This window comes from Callithrix jacchus, chromosome 4 (genome assembly GCF_049354715.1).
Source record: "Callithrix jacchus isolate 240 chromosome 4, calJac240_pri, whole genome shotgun sequence".
Classification (NCBI taxonomy): Eukaryota; Metazoa; Chordata; class Mammalia; order Primates; family Cebidae; genus Callithrix; species Callithrix jacchus.
This window is the reverse complement of record NC_133505.1, coordinates 31431918-31447361: the sequence shown is the minus strand read 5'-3', so window position 1 is coordinate 31447361 and position 15444 is coordinate 31431918. Positions and strand designations below refer to the sequence as shown.

The 15444-nt window shown below is 44.9% G+C and overlaps 1 protein-coding gene across 6 annotated transcripts in view; it reads left to right on the top strand.

Annotated features, from left to right (window-relative positions):
* Positions 1–15444, top strand: part of DUSP22 (dual specificity phosphatase 22) — a 58849-nt gene that overhangs the window by 6889 nt on the left and 36516 nt on the right. For 4 of the 6 annotated variants that reach the window (XM_035295156.3, XM_002746286.6, XM_008994081.5 and 1 more), the window contains exons 2-3: positions 6384–6417; positions 13773–13855. In XM_035295156.3, coding sequence (XP_035151047.1) covers positions 13847–13855 — 9 coding nt within the window. In that variant the 5' untranslated portion in view covers positions 6384–6417; positions 13773–13846. The remainder of the gene's footprint in view (positions 1–6383; positions 6418–13772; positions 13856–15444) is intronic. The other 2 variants (XM_035295155.3, XM_078368463.1) reach the window with 1 other exon arrangement.

The window sequence follows — 15444 nt, the reverse complement described above, 5'->3', positions numbered from 1 at the left end:
TATTTTCTGCCTTAGAAGCAATATTCTTTTGTGCTTAAGTGTTTTTTCCTTGCTGAGGATTTGAATTTTTGCATTTTTGTGAAGCCAGAGTTAGCACAGTGTAACACATGGCTGTGAAGGTCTCTATCAAGAGGAACCATCAAGCATGGAGAACCTTTAGGATGATTTCAAAGCATTTCTGCAGAAGGATTCTGCCTGTATTGTCAATGTCCAGATGGTCTTGTAACAGAAATCTTTGACCTGTGGAATGCCAGAGACCATCCTCCTCTGTGGCCTGTGCCATTTCATCACCATTTATTCACTGACTACCTCTTAGTGCAGTAGACTCTGGGCAGGTTTTAGGGACACATTAGGAGACAAGACAGATAACACCCCATGCTGCGAGATCAATCCGAAAGTAATGAATAAAGCCGTGTAGCCACTGATAAATGTGGTGAAGAAAATAAAACAAGGTAATATGAGAGAGAGAGTGCCAGGGAGTTTGGTCTTCAGGAGAGACCTCCCTGGAGACCGTCATCTTGTGGGAGGCCACTCAGGTAAAGAGTGGGGGAACAGTGTCCCCAGCAAAGGGAAAGAACAGCTGTTTCAAAGGCCCAAAGATGATTAGCATCAATTCTGTGCTTATTCATTTAGCATAGTAGGAATTCTAAGTTGCATTTACAGACTTTTTTTTTCCAACTTGTCCTTGCTTTCTACCAGGTGGTAATGATTTCATTTTCTCCCTCTTCTTGCTTTGGGCTTGAGCTCAGCTCCTTCATGAGCTGACTGGTCATCGGTTGTCCCAAATGGACACCTTGTTTTTCCCAGGTCTCCTCTACAAATCATCTCTGCAGGGAAATTATTCCATTTTATTTCATGTTCTCTTTTGCTGTGCTCAGGGATTATCAGCAATAATAATATCATGAAAGTAGATGGGTCAAACTTTTGGGGTTTAAGTCTGAATTATGAAGCTGACTACTGTAGAAGTTGAAATATTCATGGGCCTTTTATTTAGTCTCCTTGAAACCAGCCCTGCTTAATCTTGTTTGTAATTCTGTATGGAAGAGAATTGTACTGTGGCTACAGAGAGGGATTGAGCAATATGCTTTCTATTTCCAGCCCTTGAAACTCTAGCTCAGTCTCCTGGTCTGAAACTTGAAGTTAAAGGTTGACTGACACAATTCGTTCTTCTTTTTACATTACTTAAAAGTATTTAAAATGCATGTAAAATACTCATTTTCAATTGCTTTTGGCAAAGTGCCCCCTCAGGTCAGACTTCCCATCCACGCCAGCATGCTGCTGCAACAGCTCCTCGGGAGCTGCTCTGTCCAGCACCAGCCCTGTGCCACAGGTGTGGCCGGGCACTGTTTCCCATGTGAAAACACACCCAGGGCAGAAAGGGGCAGGCATCTCCCTGGCACAGCTTGCATCAGGTTTCACTCATTGTCATTTTTTCTCTTGTTTCTTCTCACCCTATTCACATTGTCTGTTCGTTCATTCATTCATCAGAGAAGCATTTGCTTGAGTACTTACCCAAGGGAGAACTAATCAAGTTCAAAATGTATTTACAAAGAAGATGCAGGTAGCAGATAGAGATCGTAGACTGCAGGTCTATGGGCCCTGGTCAGCCCACAGATGGATTTTATTTGTTAACCATGGTATATTAGTTGTTTTTAAAATGTAATTGACAATATTTGAAAATTGGGCTGTTTCCCATTGAACAGCCTGGAATTTGGGGACCCTGGCCTGCGTCTCTGCATGGCCATGTTGGTTGATTGTACCATGGGCACCTCCTTAGATGTGGGTGAGATTAGAGAATGCCTTCAGGCTTGGGGTGGGGCTGAAAACATTTGAGGGTCCACGTCTAGAAGGTCTCCCTTGCCAAGTTGTAGAATTTGATTTTTTCATGCTGAAAGCTACATGGAGCCCTAAGATGAAGAGTCACATGATCAATTTTGGACCTTGGGGCAGTTTGAGGAATCCTTTGGAAGGAGCAGTCAGTCTGGGGGTAGGGAGCTCACTAGGAAGCTATTGCAGGAATTCAGAGGGGAAGCGTTAAGAAGCTGAACCTGAAAAGTTCAAAGAGGAGCACATGAATGGGAGAGCTGATGCGTGGAGGTAAATGAGCAACAGTGAAGTCCAGAGAGGGCAGAGTCTACTGTTGGAATGATCTCTGGGAGGTTCCTGGTTGAGCTGTTCCTAGCAGGACAGGTAGGTCTCAGGACCAGAAGCAGGGCAGGAATAGACCTGCTGTGCCTGCGACTTGCCTCAAGGTCTGTGCCACTTTTCAGCATTCATGTATTTTTCTAGGTTGAAAGCCCACATCATGGTCCTTGGTTGTAAGCAACAGCATCCAAATGTAGTTACCTTAGGTAGAACAGGGCAGACAGCCTAGAAGTCTGGAGAGCTAGACTCAGGGGCTACCTTGGCAGGAGTAGATGCTGTAACTTGTCAGCGAGAACATTTCTGGGGCTACCCCAAGATGCTGATGCTACAGCCAGTGGACACTGAATATGCCAGCAGCCCGGCTGCTTCTGTTGCCAAAGAGGACACTCTAGGCTGTCCCTGCAGACAGTATATGCGGGTCACACCCATGTAGCAGCAAAGGCCTCTGTGAGCGGGGATCTGGCATTGGCAGGTTCTATACTAAGAGCTGGGCTCTATTTCCCACCAAGCCTTTCTGGGGCCAGGGCATACCCAAACCCAGGAAAGGGTTTCAGAGACTGGAAAACCAATAAAATAAATGCCCATTGTAGGATTTGTGATTTTTGAGCATACCCAAGGGATGAACGACCCCAAACAATGGGAACCTCTTCTCTGTTTAGAAAGAATATTGGGGGCAAAGAAAGTGATACTGCAAAGTGGGACTGCTAAGGGGTATTGGGAGAATGGGGATGACCTACCTTGGCTGGATATTAGAAAGAAGTTGGGGGAGATCCTTCAGAGGTAGGTTGGAGCCAGACTGTGGAAGCCATGCTGAATATTTAGTTCAATGTTTGGACTTGATGTTTTAAGGAAAAGGGTTGCCACTGAACATTTTCACGTAGAAAATCACCCAGAAAGAATGGCTTTAGAAAATTAATTTGGTAGGACAGAGAAATGAGTTCAGTGTTTACTATTGTAACCCCTGTGTGAATTGAGCTCTGGGCAAGGCTGAGGAGGGAGACTGTGAGGGGCCTTCCAGGGAGGAGGGGAGCTGGGAAATGAGAGAGAGGTGCCACAGTGGTGGGAGCTACCGGTTTTTCATTCAGGGTGACTGGGAGAAGGTGGCACCATCGGGGACAGGAGGACTTGACAACAGGGTGGGAAAACAGTGGTTTGCCTGGGACAGTCCTGCAGCAAGCCGGACTCCAGAGGGTGAATTTAGGAGTCATAAAATCATGGTTGGTTCTGTTAGAATGTAGAAATGATCTACTTTCATGCCCTCATTTAATTTTAAAGATAATATAAAATTATTAGTTTGTGTTTATTAGAGAAGGTAGTAGATGTACAAAGGAAAAAAAAGCAAAAATGACCCATAATCTGTTTTCCAAATTATCCCTCTTGATTAAAAAGGTCAATTGACATAGTGCATAAATAGGGCTAGAGCGTCAGATGGCATAGGCAAGCTCAGAGAGAAATGTAGAAGCCCTCCTCCAGGACCCCGCCGTCCCCGTCACAGAGGTGAGCATGGTGACAAAGGCAGTGTACTTGCACACAGCTGTACCTTTTCTGTTTTTCATTAACATTTTCAAGATATATTAAGTTAAAACACCTAAGATCATCTTACTCACAGCCCCACATGTCTTAGGCATCTTATCAGTATTTCATTTCATGGCACCTAACCAGGAGTCTAGATAGGGGCCAGTGGCCACAGTTTTGCTGTGCAGGACCAGCTCTTCCCACTGGCCCCCGCCTTCTCTCTGCTTCTCTCCCACTGCCCCCAATAGACGCAGGGCCCTTTCTCCAGGCTGACTGTTCTGCTGTTTCCTACCTGTCTGTCCGTTCCTCTTGCGCGTCAGGTCCCCTGAGTGTCACTGTCCCCTGGAAGCCCTCTGTGACCCCAGAGTGGTCAGGTCACCTCCACTTTCACTAGGTGAGCTACTGCATGAGGGCAGGGCCCTGTCTCTCTAAGTCAGGCCTGTACCCCAAGTGCCAATATGGTGCCTCAGGAAGTTTAGCCACTGTGATACATTCTCTGACTTTGGCCAGATAAACATGCTTATATTCTAGAGACATTTTGATCTAGAAAATCACCCAGGGATTGTAACGGTAGGGATATGGAGCCATTTGCAGTCACTGCTGTAAAAGAAAAGTGATTCTGACAGTTGCTTAAGCCAGCAAGGAAGACTCTATTCAAGACTATTGCAACGGGAGAGGGCTCAACTCCAATACAGCAAGGGCCAGGGTAGATGGAAAGCCAAGGGCAGGGTGAGGGAGCAGGTGGAATACCCCTCAGGGGAGCTGGATTAGACTTCAGAGATGGAGGAAGAGGAGTTGGTGGGGTCTCACTGGAGACTCCTGGACTTGCTCGAACTGGACTTGCTCGGTCAAAGACCAGGCCTTGTGGAGAAAAGGACTCAGAGGAGCCTGACTAAAGTTTGGTCAAGGCGGCATCATTGCACCACTAGCCAAAAGAGCCACGTGGAAATGATGCTCTTTAGCATCTACTGCCACATCCTAATAAAGACAGGAGAGACCCTCGGGAACGAGAGACTACACACAGCAAAGCTCTGTGCAGCCAAGCTCTGCCAGAGAATGTCAGTGGGATCCACATCCAGAGCAAACTTGCATTGTTCCTGTGTTTTCAAACAGGATGATAAAGTACAGACTCCACCCTTCCTCCCACGAGAATCCTAAAGACCGATTATGTTTCCAGAAAGACCTGTCAAGTGTTTCAGCTCGTTGGCAGTGGATGTTGGTGCTTTCCTCTGAGACGTCGTCTCACATTCTCCCCGGCCTGCTTCCAGTTGGTGACTTCAGTCACGGACATAACTGAGCTCCGTCCCATGCGGCACTCTCAAAGCTAATTTTGTATCCTGACCACTCTGGGTATTGAGTCACCTAGGATGATCACACAGCCCCGTGCCCAGGTCACTGCTGGGTTTTACCTGTTCTGGGGTAATGATTAGCAGAACCTCTTTTCATTCTTGGGTGTCTCAGTTTGGTCAATACATTACATGGCCCCTTGGCTGGTCATCCCTCTGCACAGAGGCTAACCCTGGGCCTAGCCCCTGACGTGAGCCACGATAGATCCCCTGGAATGACTGGACATGAACCATTAGTTTTTAGCGAGGCAGCGGGTGATCAGGAAGATGCTTGAAGAAATCAGCAAACATGAAGAACTGCACCACAGGCTCTTTTGACTTTCTCAGTGGGAGTGAAGGAAGATGGGGGGCTGCAGGGATGGGAGTGGCAGACAGGAGGGAGAAGCTAGGACATCCAGGGATCTGTGGTGAAGTGTCACCAAAACCAGCTGGTTATATGTGCTTGGAAATCATGGCAGGTGATACTGTGAGCATATTTTAATGAGTGGTACAGTGTCCTTATTTAAATTTCAGAATGTCTATGTGAAGTGCTGGCAAGACAAGAATTTGCTTTCTATTTTGCAAATCTTGGGGTGTGAAAGAAACCACCCCCAGTTCTCATTGCTGATCTGCTAAATCATTCCATATGGGGACTGGGGGTAGAGAAGACGGCTTGCCCAGAAATCTGTATTTTTAACAGATTCTGGAGTTCTGATGGGGAGTTTGGTTTGAGAACCACTGCCTTAGAAGAAGTTGGATTTTGCAACACATGTGTGTTCTTATTAACTTGCATCTGTTTGATGGTTAGATCATTCATTTAACAGCCCTTTATTGACTGTTATCCTGGCCCGGGGCTGGGGATGCAGCAGTGAGTGGCAGGATTCGTTTGCTGCCCAAGGAGTTTTCCCTGACAGAAAGATGGGCCTTCACCTGGTCATGCCCTCGCAATAGTATCGCTATACAGGGGACACAGAGTGCTGCCAGCACTGAGCTGGGGCCGACCCTGGACTTGGGGCTCAGGACAGGCCAAGGGTAAGGTGGGAGTGTAACCACCTGCAGTGGGCACCATGTATACAGTGGCCTCCTGCAGCAGAGTGCAGAGCTACTGTGGGGGCAGGGAGCTTGGACCCTCAGAATGCTCACCAGCACTGCAGGGCTGTAGGTGAGGATAATAGGGTTGAAGCCAGGCCCTAAACTCAGCGAGTCCATGGGCACCAACCTGCAGCCATCCACAGGCCACTGGGGATGTTGGGTCACCCACATATCTGTCAGGGAGGTGCTGTACTGGGGGGTGGCGCCTGGCCTGTGTAGGGACCCTGCTGCTGGCAGAGGCCCCCCTCTGCGACATCATCTACCTAGAGTCTACCGGGCTCATGTCTGTGTCTGTCTCTCTTCTAGATCCTGCCCGGCCTGTACATTGGCAACTTCAAAGGTGAGTTCTTGCTTTCTTATTGTGGTAAAAAACGCATAACATAAAATGTGTCATCTTTGCCATTTTAAAGCATATAGGTCAATGGCTTTAAGTAATTTGAATTGCCGTGCGGCCATCACCAACATCCTTCTGCAGGACTTTTCATGTTCCCAAACTGAAACTCTGTCCCCATTAAACCCCAACTCCCCATTTCTCTCCTCCCAGCCCAGGCAGCCACCATTTTGCTTTCTGCCTCAATGAATCTGAGGACTCTCGGACGTCCTCTTAGTGGAATCATACAGTATTTGTGCTTTTGAGACTGGCTTACTTTCCTGAGCACAGTGTCATCAGTTCATCCATGTTGTTGCATGTGTCAGAATGGGCTTCCTTTTTAAAGCTGAATAATATTCCATTGTGTGCATAGGCCTCGTTTTTATTCCATTTATTTGTTCGTGGTCTCTTGGGCTGTTTCCACCAAAAGTGGGTTCAGTTTTGAAAGAACAGCTTTCATGTGTGGGATTGACAGGCAGAGTGTAGACTCCGTCTACAGTCTGTTCTGGGAGTGGCCACCACTTGCAGCCAAGCCCCTTGCTGCGTGCACCCCCACCCCTTGACCATCAGCTGATGGAGTGGTGTGAGGCTATGCAGGCCCCAGCTCTGCCTTGGGTGCTCCTTTTAACTTCCCACATCCTTTGGGACATCATCATCAAAAGATGGTAGACAATAGGCACAGTTAGCAATCACATGACGTACAATCTTTTGTCACTTTCATTTTTTAGTTACTATTGACAAATTTTCAGAAGCCTGTTCTTTTTAAGTCACCTGGGAAACAAGAGTGACAATTTCATCTCTGGCAGATTCTTCTCATCTGGTGCTTCTTCTCTTCTCACACATATCCCTGCTGCTTGTTCAGTACTGATTGATTTGCTGTCAGCTGTTGACTCTATTTTCACTCAGCCCTAAAGCACGTGGTCACTGGGCCTGTTGGCTTCCAGGGAGGGGCCAGATCCCCCTGCCATGCGACATTCTGAGTCTGTGTAAGTGAATCACTGAGATGAGGTGGGAACATAGAGATGAGAGGCCCTTAATAGGATGAGAGAGACCTGGGAAGCTTGTGTTAGGTTGGACAGAGCCAGCCCATGTCATAGGCAGGTAATGCCCCTCCCTCCCCTACCAAGCCAGAACATGGCCACTCCTGTTGGTTTTCTGGATGTTGCTGAAATTTCTGAGTTTAGATTCAAATTGATTGTATAAGTAATATTTATTATTTCTCTGCACTCTGTATATTGTTTATTTTCACACTCTCCCATCTCCCCCAAGCTCACTAATTGGCCTCAAAGAAAATTGAGCACAGGGAGCTGACAGCTGCTAATTGCTACAAAAACTTGTTAAAAATAGTACTGGACTTGCTAAATTAGTAAGCTTTGTAGTTCTGAAAAAGCAGCAAACCCTTTGTGGTGGGTGGGCCAGGATACATTAATATAGCAAATGTCTTTAAGAGTTATTTTGTGAGTTATTAGGTGTTCTCATGGGGAAAGGGAGTATCTTTTGGGAACAGAGTTTAGGATAAGTTCTTAGAAGTAGAATTGCTAGAGGAGAGGTTTGAAATTAAACATTTTAATAAATATTAACCAAATTTAATACTTCTGACAACAGTATGTGACAGTTTTAGCCTTAATCATGAAAGGTTGCTTTCTTTTGGAAGGGAAGCTTGGTTGTTTTTTTTTTTGAGATGAAGTTGCACTCTGTTGCCCAGGCTGAAGTGCAGTGGTGCAATCTTGGCTCACTGCAACCTCTGCCTCCCAGCTTCAAGTAGTTCTCCTGCCTCAGTCTCCTGAGTAGCTGAGGTTACAGGTGTACCACCAAGCCTGGCTAATTTTTGTATTTTTTGTAAAGAAGGGGTTTCACCATGTTGATCAGGCTGGTCTCAAACTCCTGACCTCATGATCAGCCCACCTCGGCCTCCCAAAGTGCTGGGATCACAGGGTGTGAGCTACCTCGCCTGACCGGAAGGACAGCTTTAAGGAAATATTTAAAACTCTTTTCATACTACAGGCTATACCTGTTTTCTAAATATTCAGTGATGTGGGACTCCTTCCATGTTCCGGGATCTCGTGCTTTGTGGTTTCATCTATGAGAGTGTTGTAAGCAGCCCACCAGCTCTCCTTGTTCATGTGGTTGATGCTGTGCTATTTATTAAGTTGTTCTGATATTGGTATGAGGTTGTGCTTTATTCACTCTTTAGCCAAATATTTATTAAGCATTTTTCAGGTACAAGGTTGATCTAAAACAAAAGAATGAGAGTATAGTGAATTGGCAAGCGGCTAGAAAGAAAGTATTTTTTTCCCCATCGTGCTGTGAATTCACTTGTTCATTGCACAAGCTTCTTGGGAACACACAATGTGCTGGGAGTTGGATGTAGACCATCATCCCTGTCCTCAGGTTATCAGGGTCCAGGAGCAGGTGCAGAACAGGAAGGGGCCTGCAGAGTGCTGTGCTCTGGCCAGTGTGTATCCTCAGACGAGCTACACATCTTGGGGTGTAGACTGGGAAGATGACGTCTGCCTCACAGGGCTGTAGTGGGGCTGACCCAGACAATGGGTGATGCCCTCAGTGGGCTCTGTGCTCAGTACCAGGTGCCCTGAGAAATGATAACCCACACACTCACTGCTGCTGCCACGGGAGCCTGATAGATGCCAGGTCTGCACTAGGCAGCTGGGTGGCATTAGCTGGCAAGGGTAGAAACTCCATGTGTAACATGGCCTCTTTCTTTTTTCCTGGGAGGCGAACCAGCTGTCATCTGTGCTCTGGCATGGCGTCTCATATAGTCATTCATCCTGCTCTTTTAAAATCACAAGTAATATGTCCCTCTTGTAACACAAGAACCAGTACAGAAAAGTAGAAAGAAACATGAACAATCACTCCCTTCTTCTGTCCCTTCTCCTTCCTCCCCTCCCTTCTCTTCCCCTTCCCATTTCCTCTCTTCCCTTCCCACTTTCCTCCTCCTTCTCTCCCTCCCTCCCTTCCTTCCTTCTCTTCCCTCCTTCTTTCCAGTGGGATCCCTTGCATGTCACTCTGCAACTTCCTTTGAAAAAAAGGAAAAAACAAAAACTTGGTAATGAATCAACAAACAGTTTTGTAGCACCTGGTGATTTTTCCTCCTGGAGAAGAACCACAAAGAAACCCAGCTCTGGAGCCCAGTCTCTGGGTCTTCGATGCTTTGGTGAGAGCCTCTCTGTTGAGGCTCCAGGGTGCAGCAGGCAGCCTTGCCCAAATGCCAAAAGGGAAGCCACAGAGAGCAGACCCTCCTGGGGTCGGAGGGTGGGTCTGTGGCTTCCTTGCAGTTTGGCACCCACAATGGATGTCAGCTGACAGAGGAAGCCCTCATTGTTTGAAGATGTCCACAAAATTCTAGAAAAGTGGAAACACTCTTAGGTACTGTGGGTATGCGGCTGGTGTGCATCGGAGATGATGTTTGCAGAATCGAGCTTGTATTTTGTGTCTGCCTGTGAGACAGACATTCCTGGTGGATCCCCAGTTGTTTGGACAAGGCCAGGCTGGTCAGAGGTGGTCTGCTGTCCCCTTACTGGGACAAGATAACCATGCTTAATAGGTCAGCATATGTCCTCCCAGATTTTTTTTCTTCCACATGAATTCTAACTGGTAACCTTCCTGTTGGTTTTATGAATTACTAACCTGTTGCATTTGTGATTGCCAGTTGGGGAGGGGCCCACTGGCATGATACCAAAGGTCATTCCCTCTGGGGCTCCATGTTGGGGTGCACATGACCATCCCGGGTTCTTATTAAAATCAAGTAGACCTGGGGTGGAATCAGCTCCAGGTGAGGCTATGCTGCTGGTTGGAGGATCCTACATTAAGCACAGAAGGGCTAAGTTCTGCCCCTGTGGGTCTGTGCTCAGGAGGAGCTAGTTTGAAATGTACAAGCTTGTGTTTGTGCACATTGGGGAACTCCACCCTGAGCCTTACAGCCCGATTCCCAACTCATTACCTCACTGCTTGTGGTTGTAGTTTGCCTTCCAGGAAAATCAATAATATGAAGTCTGTAAGAATGAAAGTTCCAGTGTCATCACCCAGTAGGTTTGATTAAGCATTTTAGGCACTCTCAAGTAAGTGGGCAGAGCCTGTGCCTTATGGGAAAGAATGCATCAGCGAACATGGTGTTAGTGTGCAGTGAGGAAGAGGAGAAGCACTGGCCCAGGGGTGCTTCCCTTTGCTTTGGAGTCCAGCCATCTGTTGGCTGGTGGGTGACATCGAGTGGTCTTCTGTATTCAGAAATACATACTTTTTTCCCCAGGCCACTTTAAGATGATTCACTTTGTATTATAAAAGTGTACTTACTGGGTGAAGAAAATGTTCTGAAGTTATATATTCTGATGGTTGTGCAGTCCTGTGAACATATGAAACCATTGAATTATATACTTGATCAAGGTCCATATTATGGTATGTGAATTATATCTCAATAAAGCTGTTGTAAAAGAAGAAAAGTAGATTGAAACAAATACTGATTGTTAAAATTCAAATGCTAGGTGGGGTGGGCATCTGGAAGAGCCAGGTGGGAGAGTGAGATGAGCTGGCCCCATCAGGCTGCCTCACCACTACCGGGTCCCTGCCCCACCTCCTCCAGGTTCTATGAATGCCGAAGCTCTGGCTTTGTCTCTTTTACTCCTTGTCTAAAATGTCCATATTGGTGGTTTGGTAAATCCCATTTTGGTATGAATGTGGGGACTGGTTGCTTGTGGCTTCCTAAATGATTCTAGCTTCTGCCTAATTAATTCTAAGCTAGCCTTGCCAGTACCCCAACTTGCGAGAGGTGGGGAATTTGAAGTGAGTCCTCATGTGCTTTGTAGATGGCTCCCATCCATAGCACGTGGCTTCTCAGTAACTGTTGAGCTCAAGGGGGAGTGAGAGAAGACTGCTTACATTGTAGAGCCTTTCTGAGCCTGATAACTTAAAGGGCTCGTGTTCCTCATATAAAAAGTTTTTTTCTTTCTCACTTTGGGTCAAACAATGAGCCAATCAGAAATAAAATTAGACAAAATACATGAAAGCAGTAGCCTTAAATTTGAAGCTCAAGAATTTGAATCTGGGAAAGCAATATCCTAGAATTTGAAGCCTGTAAGGTTGGAGCAATGAAGAGAATCTTAAAATAAAACTGGTATTTTAATATTACTTAAAAAAATTTTTTTCCTGACATTGCTGAATATTTAGAAAAACATTTCTTGATTTCTGCTTCATCATCAAGGCTTATTAGAAATGTAGATTCCTCAGCCCCAGGGTAGATCAGGAACTAAGCTTGAGCTCTGAAATCCGCCTTTCTAACTAGTCTCTTGGTAGTTTATAGGGTGTTAAACTTTAGAGCCACTCGTGTAGAACACACACACATACACACACACACACACACACACACACACACACTCTATAAAGAAGGGAAGAAAACCACCTGTAATTCCATCTCTTAACTGGGTCTGTCTTTATACCCATTCTACCATGCTCCCTGCCGTGTGTTTGTCTCTGCGTTTTTGTTTTTGTTTTTTGAGATGGAGTCTCATTCTGTCACCCAGGCTGGAGTGCAGTGGCACAGTCTTGGCTCACTGCAACTTCCTGACCAACATGGTGTCTCTGCATTTTTATATGTTGAATTTGTGTTGTATTTAAGGTTTGGTACTTGCTTTACATTATATCCTGAGCATTTTCCAACGTCATGAAATATTCTCCAGAACCATGATAATTAAACATTTGACTTTCTTTTTTGTTTTGTTTTGTTTTGTTTGAGATGAAATCTTGCTCTGTTGCCCAGGCTGGAGTGCAGTGGGATGATCTTGGCTCACTGTAACCTCTGCCTCCTGGGTTCAAGTGATTCTCCTGCCTCAGCCTCTCAAGTACCTGGGATTACAGGTGCATGCCACCATGCCCAGCTAATTTTTGTAATTTTAGTAGAGATGGGGTTTTGCCATGTTGGCCAGGCTGGTCTCAAACTCCTGACCTCAGGTGATCCTCCCATCTTGGCCTCCCAAAGTACTGGGATTATAGGCGTGAGCCACTGCGCCCGGCCTAAGCATTTGCCTTTCAATCTATTTATCTTGTATCATTTTGAAAAGCTTAGCCAAGATAGGATGGGGCTGTCAGGGAGCAGACCTCCTCATTTCCTGCTGGCCCCGTTTTGTAGATTAGTAGAAGGGTTCCAATTTAGGGGATTACACCATTTGGTCTTTTTGCAGGTAGGAAAATTGGAAGGGAATATAACTTTGTTATCTGCTTAGTTTCATATGGAGATAATTTAATAGCCAACTGATAGCTGATAGACAATTCTGTTTGGAATTTCCAGAAAGTTTCATTTTTCACTTGTGCTTTAAAGTGAATATAGATGATGTAAACCACAGTCCTGTCTGAATCCATAACTGTCCCTGCTTTTGACATCTGGGGAAGGAAGTAATGGCCAGGTTCCTTTGTCTTTTAGAGTTAGTGGGTCTTTGGTATTTAGCTTTTTAAGAATTCTAATCATTAAGAGGTCATTTAATTTGAAAAATATCTTAAATATCCCTAATGTTATGTGTCTCATGCAAAAAGACTGACCTAAGGTCATTCCATACAAGTGCTGATCACAAAATGGTCTCCTAAATTTACCTCCTTGAAGATGTAATCCATGGAATCCATCAAGATTACGTTTATTTATCTAAATGCATTTCAAGTTTGAGATTAACACTTTCATTGCCTAAGAGGAAAAATTTTGCCTAAGCTGAGGCAAAATTAGAGAGTTTATTTGGGCCAAGCTTAAGGACTGCAGCCTGAAACACACTTTCAAGTTGCCTTGGGGAGTGCTTTGGAGAATAAAACAGATGCTCAAGTTTTTTTTTTTTTTAAAGATGAATCAGGAGAGTGGTGATTACAAAAAATTGTTCAGCAGGAATTCTCATTGGTTTATAGAAATAACACTGGTTAGTGACTGGCTATATGTTATTGAACTATGACGTATGGCGTTTTATGGCTGCTTGGCATCAGTCTAGGGATCACATAGCAGGTGGCTTCGAGGTAACAATTTAGCTTAAGGGGGAGTGAGAGGAGATTGCTATTAAATTATAGAGGCCTTTCTGGGCCTGATAATTTAAAGGGGCTCTTGTTTGTCATATAAAGTGTTTTTCTTTCTCACTCTGGATCAAAAGATGAGACAATCAGAAATAAAGTTAGGCAAAATATATGAAAACAGTAGCCCTAAATTCCCTACATGTATGATCAGTTATGAAGTTTCAGGAAAGAAATATGCAAGTCATTTTGTGGGGTTTTTTTTCCTGGCTAGACTTTAGGAGTAATTAACTTGCAAAGATATCAAAATGTCCATCCCCTTTCTTCTGTGACAGATGCCAGAGATGCGGAGCAATTGAGCAAGAACAAGGTGACACATATTCTATCTGTCCACGATAGTGCCAGGCCCATGTTGGAGGTAAGAGAGCACCGTGGGGCGTGTGTGGGAGTCTTCATTTGTATTCTGTCAGAGTGCATATGACGTTAATAAAGGCAGCCATGTTCTCCCCAATGCCAGCATACTCCCGAGATCTCTGATCTCCCATTGTGCTCAGGCCATATTCATGTTAACGTGCTGTCCATAGCATGGCACAGGCGTGTGTGCTTGTTCTGATCACCCTTCTGCTGGCTTGCCACTTTGGCTTTCTTGGCTAAATGCCTAAGAATAAGCTGATGCTGCAATTCCCTCTGAATCTTAAATACGTTTAAAACCCATTTTCATTTCTTTCAGAAATTATCTCTGGTTTTAGAATCCAAAAAAATTCAGCCTGCTCATTTCCTGACTTTTTCCCATTTAGGCTCCAATAGCCACCATTGGCATTCAGGAGTAAGAGAAAACGGAAGGTAAATCATCCCTGGAGGTTTACCAGGGCCGCTCTAGTAAGAGACTTTCAGTGTAGAAGCTGTTGTGTTTTAGGTTTTCAGGGTAAACAGGGTGTGTCTGCTTGTGCACTAATTCCAAAAACATCTTCGAATTTACCCTAATGGCCGGTTTGAGCTATTGGCTAGAGGTAAAGTCTATTTATGTTTATTGGTCTCGACAGAGCCCAAGTTACCTTCCTTTAGAAAATAATGCTGTGTGGTTGTGATGTGTATGTGTTTTTCTATTTTAGGGTGGGGTGTTGGAAAGGGAGGGGTGGCTTGTTCTGAAAGAAATAATCCTGGTTCAAGCTGTTTTCATTTAGATTTATATTAGGCAAGAGTAGGTAATGTTTTTATTTTAAATATATCTGTTTTCTTTAGCCATTAGGGCTGCCAGATTTTAGTTAGTATAAAGCAAGCTAAAACTGATGAGAATGTAGAGTAATAAATGATTCTACTAAACATGGTAGTACCAGAAAATCATAGGTGGTGAACAAACCTCAGTTAATTTCTCCAGATCTCCGAGCTCTTACTTCCTTGTATTGTTTAGCTCATAATATTTTTGCTTAGGTGCCTTAATTGTTGTTTCAGCATGATTTTGTTGGAAATAACAACAACAAAACATTTTTTGGAGCCCAAGAGTTCCTTTGAAAATAGCCCCTCCATTTTTTAATCTACAGTAGTTTGCATTTAAAATACAGCCAGGCTATGGCCAAGTGGTAAGTTAAACTGCAAACTGGTCATGATTGACTTCCTCTTAAATCACAAGATGAGGCTTGAGGTTTCCTTTATTTTAATGCATTGCATAGATGCCCTCTCCACCCTCAGCCCCCAAGCCTGCCTCCCAGCTCTATATTCCATTTAATGGAACACATTATTGTATGTGCACATGACCCTTAAATCTGCTCACATTGTAACCCTCTGTGTAGACAGGAGATCTGCTAGTGTTAGAAATCAAAGAGCTGCAGCCCTTGTCGCTCAGGAAACCACAGGCTGGCGAGTAAAGCAGGTGGGGCTGTAACCCAGGTATAAAGAGCCCACTGATTGTGTAAAACCTCGGAGCTGTGGGCAAACTGTGTTCCCAACAGAATACACTACACATGCTTTTTTATTCCATATTTATCTCAGTCTGTAAGGACAAATGCT